The sequence below is a fragment of the Lepisosteus oculatus genome, chromosome 5 (assembly GCF_040954835.1).
Source record: "Lepisosteus oculatus isolate fLepOcu1 chromosome 5, fLepOcu1.hap2, whole genome shotgun sequence".
NCBI lineage: Eukaryota > Metazoa > Chordata > Actinopteri > Semionotiformes > Lepisosteidae > Lepisosteus > Lepisosteus oculatus.
In genome coordinates, this window is record NC_090700.1 from 13804554 (window position 1) to 13816659 (window position 12106).

At 34.5% G+C, this 12106-nt stretch overlaps 2 protein-coding genes across 2 annotated transcripts; both read right to left on the reverse strand.

Moving 5' to 3' along the window:
• Positions 1-14: 14 nt before the first annotated feature.
• On the reverse strand, positions 15-6661 carry LOC138239076 (olfactory receptor 1E16-like). Its single transcript, XM_069189704.1, has 2 exons — positions 6424-6661; positions 15-640 (listed from the first exon to the last, which is right to left on the reverse strand). The coding sequence occupies exons 1-2, from the start codon at positions 6659-6661 to the stop codon at positions 15-17; spliced, it is 864 nt and encodes a 287-aa protein (XP_069045805.1).
• A 3720-nt stretch (positions 6662-10381) lies between these two features.
• Positions 10382-11362, reverse strand: LOC138239122 (olfactory receptor 1E16-like). The gene has a single exon (XM_069189754.1). It carries the CDS (start codon positions 11351-11353, stop codon positions 10382-10384), a length of 972 nt encoding a protein of 323 aa, XP_069045855.1. The 5' UTR covers positions 11354-11362.
• Between the last annotated feature and the right edge of the window lie 744 nt (positions 11363-12106).

Sequence of the window (12106 nt, forward strand, 5' to 3'; positions counted from 1 at the left end):
GATTTATCAGAGTACTAAAGAAGGACTGGAACAGCCTTCTGCTTCCTCAAGAAATTCTTAATTTGTTCCATTACCTCTTCCGTTTTTAAGGTGTATATGATGGGATTCAGCAGAGGAGGCAGGGTTGCTGCCAAAGATGTGTTGAGGATTCTGGAGTCAGTGTCCACTGGTAAATTGGTCCAAACAATCATATATGTTACTAAGACAGGTATAAAAAATATGACCACTAAGGCTAAGTGAGCCGTGCACGTTTTAAATGCCTTCCACCTCCCTTGTGCAGATGCAATCCTGGAAAGAGCAACTATAATGCACACATATGATATAATAATCAATGCAAATGGCAGAAAAATGAAAGCAACAGTATAAACACTGGCTATAGTCCAATTTGCACTATAGCTGCTGCAGGCCTCTTTGAACACTGGTCCATGATCACAGAAATAACTCTTAATGACAGGCACAGGCCTGCAGAATGACAACCGTGCTATGAAAACCACAGCAACAGTAAAATATGAAAAGGCTAATAACCAGCAGAAAACAATTATAATGAACATCCTAGTGTTTGTGTTGATTGTACTACTTCTCAGAGGAAAACAAATAGATACAAGTCTTTCGTAAGACATAACAACAAGGGACAGAGATTCTAGGCCATAGAAAGAATGAACAAACAACATTTGAGTTAAACATGTCTCATATAACACAAATCTTGAGTCAAGAAGAAATTGACCTATACATTTTGGAATAAGAGCTGTGCTAATACTCACATCTACTACAGATAAATTAAAAATGGCTATGTACTTCGGTGTATGAAGACACTCTGACAGCCATATAATGGACATTAGAATAAAATTTGCTATCAGGGTTCCAAGGTAAATGAAAGCCAGAAATATGAAATAATAATCACTGTGCTGCAGATTCTGAAATCCTGAGATCAGAAACCCCACGGTGGTGTTTTTCTCCATTGCTGCCAGCTGCTGAAAGAGGGCTTCAAAATCCCCCTCTTCACTTTTCTCCAGCCGAAAATCAAAAAGGCAATAAAAAGTAAAGGAGATGACAATACTGTAATATTAACAATGATTCTAGTAAAACAGATATAATAAGAACATCACATCCTCTTTTTCAATTTCATTTGCCAGTAATATAGTTCTGACTATTACCAAATTGAAGGGATATCATATGTGATTTGTCTATATCTCTCAGTTCTCTATTTGCTATTATTTAAGAGTATACTGTAGGTAACTATGCAATATGACATATAAACAAGATATAATACAGAATAATAATACAGAAGCTCTTTCTAAATTTATGTAGGTGTGCTAACTATATTTTGTACCTGACAGAAAGATGATGGTAAAATGTATTCTGTGTGCTCTTTGTATATCAACACCCTACTATAAGATATCCACTTATACACCAGAGCATACAGTAGCTGTCATCACTTTTTCCTCAAGTGGTATGGCAATTCCTCTGTGCATGTGAGCATGCTATTCCTCAAAAAATGAATGCGAACTTCCACTCATTTGAGTGGATAATATACTGTACCTCCCGGAATCAAGATATTAGTTTGAAAAGAGTAAGCAGTCTCTGCAAACATAAGAGAATGTATCAAAAGTGGTAAAATTCTGTGTTTTAACAAGAATTCTGCTATTGGAAATTTCATGCTGAATGGTTTTCTCAATGAGCGTGGGTTCAGGATTAAATAGATTAAGAGTCAGGAATACCCAATAAATCTTGTCTGTATCTGTTAATATACTGTACCAGTGCATTCAATGCCAAATACAAGAGTGTAAAAAGTATACAGTACTCCCTTTCTTTTAAACTTTTGATCTTAGGGTCATTGAGACAACACTCATATTTGGCACATAGCAGTGTACCTGTATACAGCTACTGTATATATGCAAGAAACAAAAATGTGTAGAAAACATTGAAATATGACTTTTCCTAAATTTAATTTCTGCCCTTAAAAACAATTATGCCATCAAACATCCTCCATGTTTTTAAGGAATCCTAACCCTAACCCTAGCTATGGGTTTGGGAAGGTTAGGGTTAGGGTTGAAATTTTGTTCCAAAAATCCAACTGAGTGGATAATATACCTCCCTGAATCAAGATATTAGTCTGAAAGGAGTAATCAGTCACATCAAAACTAACACTATATCTCAACAATCGTAAAATTCTATGTTTTGACAAGTATTCTGCTTTACAAATTCAAATTTTTTGTTAATTGGTTTTCTCAGTGAGCATGGTTTCATGATTAAATAGGTCAAGAGTTGGGAATACCCAATAAATCTTGTCTGTATCTGTTAATATGCCAGTGCATTCAATGTGAAATGCAAGAGTTTGAAAAGTATACAGTACTCTCTTTCTTTTAAACATTTCTTTTTATGACAAATTACACAACATTCCCCTTTGGGGCAATGCATTGTAGAGCCATAAATACAAGAGAAAAAAATTGATGATAACACTGAATTGTAGATAGATACTTTATTGATCCCATGAGGGAAATGGCAGTGCAACAGCAGCTTAGCACAATGCAATAAATGATACAATAATCCAACAATATATTACATACAATACAGTCAGTGAGAAGTGCACTAAAAATAATTACTCATATTACAACATATACAAAAAAACCCAGAACAGCACAAAAAAGGTTGTATTGCACATTATAAATATAAAAATAATTGCACAAGTCCCTAGCATATATTGCACACACAAAAAAACAGTTGTAAACAGGAAAAAACAAATGTAAGCAGAGAGTTTAATGTTTAGTCCAAAAACAGGTCAATGTCAATGTTGCCCCTGCTCAGACACATAGTGGATTAATTGTACAGTCTTATGGCAGAAGGCAAGAATGACCTTCTGTAGTGCTTCCTTTCGCACCGTGGTTGGATCAGCCTATTGATGAACGTGCTCTTCATTTTCACAAGCATGTCAGAGAGGAGATAGGAGACATTGTCCATTATGGCCATTAATGTGGACACCATTCTTCTCTCAGCCACTACCTCCAGGGGGTCCAGGTCAGACCCAATGACAGAGCTTGCTCTTTTGATGAGCTTGTTTAGCCTGTTAGCATCCCCTGCTCTAATTCCAGAGCCTCAGCACTCTACCGCATAGAAAACGGCACTCATTACAACCAACTGATAGAATTTTCTATTTCCCTAAATTTCATTGCTGTCCGAAAACACAGCCTTGCCATATAACATTCTCTACATTTCGTAGGAGTCCTAACCCTAGCTAAGGTTTTGTGTATGTTAGGTTTAGGGCACAGACTTTTTTGAAAGATTAAATGCAATCTTCCACTTATTTGAGTGAAAATATATGATACAAATAAATAAATATAATAATAATACAAAAAATAGTAAATATTAAAATTACGTTTTTTATAGGTATTCTGTTCTTGAAAAGTTTCTGTTGAATGGTCAATGGTTTCAGGGTTAAGTCTTTAAAAATACTGTAGCTTGAAGCCACTGCATTTAAACCAAACATTATGTTCAATATGTTTAATGCTTAGATGTAACATCTCTACTCTGTTATAAATATGTATTTTGTATTTTCGTTTTGTAGGTGTACTCATATACATGAATACACATAATTGAATGAATTACTGTATATTTAATAGTTTAAACTACGAAAAGAGAGAAATTCAGATACAGATGCTCAGTTTTGAAATGTGTAGAATGTTACGGATGCAGACTAGTTGAAAAAAGTGCCTTAGCGGGAAAAGGATCAAAGGATGAATCCTAGATCCACAATGCATTCTCAGGACCAGGCCTTTAAAGTGGTAAATTTTACAAATCGGCGATTCAAAGATACAGTACTTGTGGGGATGAAGTCTCTCTAATTTGATTGTAAATTAATCTTTGGACAAAACTATGTGAATCAATATATATTATACATTAATAAATTAAAGAAATATATAAGATGGGCTATACTATTCAGGTTCTAGATTATACTTGAACCGATACTTCAGTTTTCTTTTTCACTTAAATACCTATTAGTAAAAAAATAGGGTTAGGTGTTCAATTTTATGTACTGTGTGCATAATAACCCTAAGAGCTAAGCATGTATTCTTTAATTCTTTAATGGGGAAAACTCTCACAGTTCCAGACTAATGAGAATATAAATGATTTACTGGAGCAGCCTTCTGCTTTCTGATGAACTTCTTAATTTGCTCCATTACCTCTTCAGTTTTTAAGGTGTATATGATGGGATTCAGCAGAGGAGGCAGGGCTGCTGACAAAGATGTGTTGAGGATTCGGGTATCAGTGTCCACTAACAAGTTTGTCCATCCTATCATATATGTTACCAAAAGAGGAATAAAAAATATGGCCACTAAGGCTAAGTGGGCTGTGCACGTTTTAAATGTTTTCAGCTTCTTCTGTCCAGTTGAAATCCTTGAAAGAGCAGCTATAATGCAGATGTATGATAACGTAATCAGAGCTATTGGCACAAAAAAGAAAATAATAATATAAATTTTGGCTATGGTCCAATTTCGAGAATTGTCACTGCAGGCCTCTTTGAACACTGGTCCATGATCACAGAAATAGCTCTGAATTAGCTGAACATTTTGACAGAATGACAAGTGTGTAATAAAAACAGCAGATATAATGTGGATCACTAAAGCCAAAACTGAGCAAAAAGCAATTATGATGAGTATCCTGGCGTTTGTGTTGATTGTACTGCTCCTCAGTGGAAAACAAATAGAGATAAATCTTTCATAAGCCATAACAACAAGAGACAGAGATTCTAATGCATAGAAATAATGAAACATGAACATTTGAGTTAAGCACGCTTCATATAACACAAATCTTGAATTAAAAAGAAATTGATCTATACATTTTGGAATAAGAGTTGTGCTAATAGTCACATCTATGGCAGATAAATTAAAAACTGCTATGTACTTTGGTGTGTGAAGACACACTGACAACCATATAATGGACATTAGAATGATGTTGGCTGCCAATGTTCCCAGGTAAACAAAAGCCAAAAATATGAAATAATAATCACTGTTGTGCACATTCTGAAAACCAGCTATCAGAAACCCCACAGGTTTTGGGAATGTTTTGTTTATCTCCATTTCTGACGGCAACTGAAAAAGTGCTTCCGATTCCTCCTTTTCAGTTTTTCTCAGCCTAAAATGTAGAAAAAGAAAACCGTTAAAATATGACAACACTGCAGTACTGCTTATGATACTAGTGAAATGACATGACATGACATGTTTCAGTTTCATAACAAGTTATTTAGTTTTGAATATCACAATATTTAATGTGCACAGTGATACGTGTCAATGATTATTTTTATATCTTAAAGTCAAGATGGCTATACTGTAAGGGAAAAAAATAACAAGATTTAATTCTTATAGTCTATTTTATATTTCTTTGAATGTATATTTCTGTTTCATACCTGATAAAAAAGATGATGTTGGAATTCTGGTGCAATTCTTTCTCTGTACTCTGTTGTCTCTGCATATCCTGCCTTAAACCATCCTTTTATGTACCAGAGTGCAGTTGTCATCATCCTGTCCTCGAGTGGTGTTACAATTCCTTTGTGCATATGAGGATGCTCTTGTGTTACTGTGAAAAAGCTGAACAATAATATCTTGCCTTTGATTGGGAAACTAAGCCCTGTACCCTATCTAGTTTACTGTGATTTCGTCTCAGGGAATTCACAGAATCAATTGCATAAATCCATAGAAATCTACTGTTTTCACTTTTAATTAAGGAGGAATAAATAAGAAAAGCCACCGTGGTGGCAGCCATAGCAGCCACGTGGTTTGCTATGTGAAATTATGCTTTTGTTAAAATCTGATATCTAAGGCATTATACAAAAGCTTTAGAGTGAAATTTATTAATTTTCTGTTGTACGTCTTAATAAAATTGTTAATTATATACTGAACATCCAAATATGTGAAACTCTATTTACAATGTTTTCTGAAAAATAGAGTATAATGATTTTGGATATTTGTTGATTTTCCTGACTGGCAGTGATACACTGTACAGTATTGGCTTTATTACATTAACACTAAATCAGCTCATTAATAAGAGAACATAGTAAGCACAGGTGATGGAAGTGATTTCACTTGTTGGATGTGAAGCTTTTGTAAAATTAAGAAGGAAACAGGAAATAAAAGGAACCCATGTGCTCTCTCCTTTCAGTAGAACAATTTCCTCATGCAATTGGTAATATGAGGGGTGGATGAAGTCAGTGCTCTTCATCCTTGAATAGAGACAAGATCACCCTTATGAATGTTAGTAAGTGTTGTGCACATTTACATAAAGTTAACGGCTAAGAAAAGATCAATCAATAAGAATATCTTAGTGTGGTGGTCTGGGCATGACTGTTTAGTTAAGAACAAGGAGAAGAGTAGGAATCGAGATGATGCCACCTGGCTCATCTAGTCCACCAAGTCCAGCTTTGCATCTTACTGCCACCACTCTTAATAATGTGAGTTTGAAATTGGAAGGTAAACCTATAAAGAGGTATGTTCCCTTGCTCTAAGTCCAGTAAACGGTTGGTGGGTTCCTCATCCTGTCCAGGCAAATCAAAAAATGAGAGAAAAAGCTTAAGGTCGAAGCTGGTGGGGTCAGGCCCAGGCTCACTCGTGTAAGCCACCTTCACCTCATCATTGGGAAAAGAAGATGGGCAGCACACATTATTTAACATTGTGTCAAAAAGAACTCTTGCACCCCTCTGGATCACTTGAATAAGGCTGAGGGGGCTGAAGATAAGGCTCTTGGCAGCATAATGCAGTGTTGGCATCAGCAGTGGGCGGACTTGAGGAAATGAGTGGGGGCCCTCATTGGCTTTTTTGCCTCGGTGTTGAGACCAAGGCGATTGTTGATAAAAATTAATATCTGTTGTAACAGCCTGCTGGTGTCTTCTAAGACTCCTAACAGCTCCATGGTGTGCTGGTCCTGCACCTGAAGTGCTGCCTCATGCCATGCCAGGAGTTGGGACAGCTCTCTGGCCTCAGCTGAGTTCTCCTTCTGTGGCTCTGTCATTCTGTAATGACGCTGCAAGAGAGCAACAAAAGAAAAAGGGAAGCCAAAATAGAACAGTAAAATACAAAAAATATACCCAACACTCAGGGCTGCAGAGTGGTAGTGGTAAGAACAGGGACAAGGAACAGGGAAAATGCTGTAATAAGTAAGCAAGCACAAAAACTGGTGTAAATAAATTACAAGGTAGCAAACACACAATACCTCAGCTTATAACAGAGCCCTGAATGAAGGGAAAGGGAAGTATTTCAGGGAAATTAAACAAAGAAATAACAAGTAAATAATAGGTAAATTGGCCACCAGCTGTGAAAATCTGCCCGAGTGTGCTCCAACTGTGCCAGGAGGTGTGGGACTGATTACCGGTGCCTGCGTGGACATCGACAACAACATTCCAACTGGATATCGTCTAGATTCCTTTTCCAGGTGCATAGACTAGAGATACCAGAGACCAAGGCATGTGCTTGTCCAAGCTTTACCAGAAGAATGGGACTATACAGTAGTTCTTAAAACTTAACAATCCGGCATTGTGTAATGGTGAAAATGTGATCTGAGAATTTTAGGGTCCATTTACAGGCTAACCAGAACATCAGAATGGCTACAAACAAGAAATTGTACTGTTCATATTGTGAATAATCAAATAATTTATTTATAATCTCTTTCATTTTACTTAGACAATGTGTACACCCATATTGTTCACAATTTTATTCTAGGTCCAGTTTTTATATCATTATATATCATTTTAGTTGCATATCGTTACATTTTTGCATAAGTCCAAAGTGCCTATTACAGTACGTTTTTCAGGTGTTTTGTTTTTCTGTTGTGTCATAAACTGTATGAAGGCTTTGTTGTTAGCAGACATTAATGATTAGTTAGAGAACTGTTTAAAAAATTGAGAGAGTAGTACTATAAATCATACAGCATTACCTTAATTGAGCTCTATTGTACTGTAATCCACCAGGGAGGTTTAGCACAGTATCAGTGTGCTGTAGTAATTAGTGAGTCATTCTGAAGCCTAAAGGGCTTCACTGTCACTAAAACATCACAAGAAATATTGAAAATATTTAAAGAAGATAAAATCTCACAGAAAATAAGAATTTACAGCAAAAACATTTAGGTAATTTGCAATAAGACAAAATAATTAAAGCCTATCAGTAGGGGCGATCAAATGGTTTTATTATTTTTAGGTTTAAAGCAATGACCTTGAAGGATAACTGACCTGGTAGATAGAAAAACAAACAAATATTCTAGAGTTAAAAAAAGGAAAATATGACAGTTTATTATATATATTCAAAATGTACATATAAACAAGAATACAATATACTTGTCAATAAAGGCATTATAGAGTTAAATGCAATTACAGTATCAAAGAAAAAACATTGTAAATTGGCAGATAATTAGCTTAGCTTTACTTGTTTGATGAATACTATCCTAGTGGGATTTTCTAAAAATACTGAGCTAATGAGATCTTGTCAACAACTTGATCTGAGTTAATTTTAGTTACGAATTCAAAGATATTAGAACTGTAGTGCTTTACTTCATTTTTGTATTCTTTAAAGGTTTCCATTCATTGAATTGAAAACAGGACTGTTTTTTTAGTTTTAATTTTGTTTTAATCAAACATAACTTAGAAAAATCTTTTTTTTTCAAAGTTGCACTTACATACTGACACTTGGTAGATCAAACAGTTTTGTATAAGCTGTCTCTTTTCTGCATAACAAGTGTAGCCCCTCTACAAAATTCTTTCAAGGCAACTAAAAATGAACAATATAAGAAGGCATGTCTTCCTGTTTAATCATTTATTATTGTTCTTCTTTCTCTCCTTGAAAGTTATTAGTACATCCTAAAAAAAACAAGATTTCACCAAGTGATTCATAATTATGAAGTCTTTTAATTAGTTTTGTAAGTTGCTGTATAGTATAAAAACTTTGCAAACAAAACACGGATCCATCACAGAATTGTTTTTACCTTTATAATGTGTTTGAAATACTTTACAAACCTTACTGCATACTGAATGCATTGATATACTGTACAAGTACAGCATTCTACCACACATAACTCACTTTGAGGTTTACAGTATATTATGTAGGCATGAATCTGGAGTAGTTTCAATTATAATATATGCCCGAACTGGGAGTTGAACCAGAAGTGTAAATTGGAATTGTAAACAAGTAAGACTTACAATGCTTCTACATATTATATATTTAGAAACAGGACACAATGAATTAACAAGATGAGCCCATTAATTAATTACATCTTGATTTTTTTAGAAGATTTCAATTTAAAAGACTATATATTTAGCATCTTAGATTATATATTGGTTATACATCACTGTGCAGACTAGTTATTTAACATAGATTTTTTAAATGCAAACAGATATGGTAAATTAAACAGGACCACATAAAAATGGGCCCTCTATTCAGATGCAAATTCTAAACTCAGCACTTCCTCAATCAGCTGTGTGGTAGCTCTTCTTTTACACCAAAAATCTACTACAAGACACTGATTTGTAACTTTGACTTAGCATATGCGTCTAAATATTGGTTGTCTGCTGATGTTTTTATAAAGGACACCTTTGTTAACTACTTTCTAAAGGAAAAAAAAATCTTAGTTCCAGATTATGGTTTCACTATGGGTTTTCTCAGAAAGGGTGTCAGATGCTTTAATTCCCTAAACGGAACAGAGAGCATCATTTGCCACTGTAGCTCCTGTTTGTATAGACAGACCAATCATGAAGAACACAAAATTAATCATAACAGGGTGACTTCTGTAATGTATACTTGTGCATATAAGAAAATATAACATTCAGGTCTAATGAATTTGATCAAATTTTCAAAACAGTGAATGAAATCACAGAAAATGTGTTCAACTATCAAAATTGAAACCTTACAGAATGTCTGCTCTTGAACTTTAACACCATGCAGTCTTTTCTTAGTCTACTGGAAATTTAAAAGTTCCGGATTAGCTTGCTAGAAAAGAAACAAGTTGTTGACTAAGAGACATTTTTCAATGTACAGTACGATGAGCAGTGCCTCCAGATGTTAAAAAAGATTCCTTCCTACTTTATTGCACTCTCTTTCACAACACTTCATTTGTTCTCTTCTGCACAGAAATGCACAGAAACACAAAAAAACGTTCTAGTAAAAATACAACATAGCAAATGAAAAACCCAATGAATATTATGTATGTAACCAATAGGTTATTGATGTAAAAGCTAGACTGTTGTATTTTATTGTGCATTATTATTGCCTTTTGTTGACACTGATTAAATTTGTAGTTTTAAATAGTACATGTTGCACTAAGCAGATTAAACATTATACCACATTTTCTGTGCTCATTCTTATGAGTTGTAATAATTATTTATTCAAAAAATGATCTTGCTATTTATCTACTGTATAGTCAAAAGTATCTTGTTCCTTTTATAAAGTTTTCTAATCGCTACCATTATCTCCTCAGTCTTTAATGTATAAATGATGGGATTCAACAGAGGAGGAATGACAGTGGCCAAGGAAGTGTTTATTATCCTGGCATTGGGGTGAATAGTTGCTGTAAATGCAACAAGGTAGGTGGCAGATATTGGAAGATAAAACACAGCCACTAAGATTAGATGAGAGGTGCATGTTTTCATTGCTTTTAAGCGTCCTTCCTTTGATGCAATTTTTAACAAAGCAAATATTATACACAAATAAGATAATGCAATCAGCACCAAAGGGGCAATAAAATATAATGCTGTACAGAATATAGCAATTATGTTATTTGGAGTATAATCATTACAAGCCATACGATATGTTGGTCCATGGTCACAAAAATAACTTTCTATCATAGTTGTTTTACAGAAAGATAGTCTTGTAATTAAAACTACTAATGAAGTCATTATCCCTGCAGTGAGAATCCATATTATTGTTAGCATGATAAGCATTACAGTATTAGTGACAATGACTTGATATTTCAGGGGAAAACAAATAGCAGCAAATCTGTCATAAGCTAATACACATAGAGTAAGTGACTGTATTAAAGAAAAAAAATGCACAAAAAACATATAGGACAAACAGGCTTCATATGCAATAAACCGAGATTCAAACAGGAAGGTGTCAATCAATTTAGGAATAAGAGCTGTGCTGCCACACATGTCAACCACAGCTAAATTAAAAACAGCCATATATTTTGGGGTGTGAAGGCTTCGCACCAAGAATATAATGAACATGATGAAACAGTTTCCTAAAACAGTTAAAGCATACACAAGGCACAAGAAAATGTAATAGTACTTCACATGTGGAATGTTAGAAAACCCACTGATGTAAAACATCTGAGGTCGAACAAACGTAGCATTTAGCAAAAATGTTGAATTCAGGGAGTTCATGGTAGACTTGCTTCTCTACTTCACTTTTCTGTGACCTGTGAGGAAAAAAATCTAATTAATTCAAGAAATGACCTTTTCCTTACAAGTAACTCTATTATACCTGATAGAGTCATGTCCTGATAGTCTTTTGTTTAGTTAAACAATTGCCTAGACATCTCATCCACTTTTCCCAGGGAAATGGCTAAAACAGCTGTGTTAGGAAACAATATTTAATATCATCTCACAAAAAGAACATGAAATTCAAAATCTATTAGAACAGAGAGGTGAACGCTTTTATAAACTTTACATAGACAGTCCAATTGAACATACACAAAAAAAAACCCAGAGAAGCCAAATTCAGACTTGACAACATTATCAATAATAAAACACAATTCCAAATACAGAGGCCAAGAATGAATATATTATATTATAATATTCTATATTAGCTTCATGTTAAACATCCTGGAAAGGAAGAAGGGGAAGGTCATTGTAGTTCTATTAGTTTTGCAGCTTTGTACCACTATACTTCTAAAATATGTAATTGATTTGAACATCTTTTCACAGTTTAGTACAGCTAAAAAGAGTTCATAGCCTTCTTCTAAATTCATTATAAAATGAAATTAAACTATACATTGCATGGTATATGCGCTTACAGTGTTGTTCACGATTGCACTATGTCCATGAAACACCTGATCAAAGATTAGACTAACAAATGACATTTAGAGACAAAACCATTGTATGAAAGTCAGGGTCAATTTTACCTTCTAATGTGTT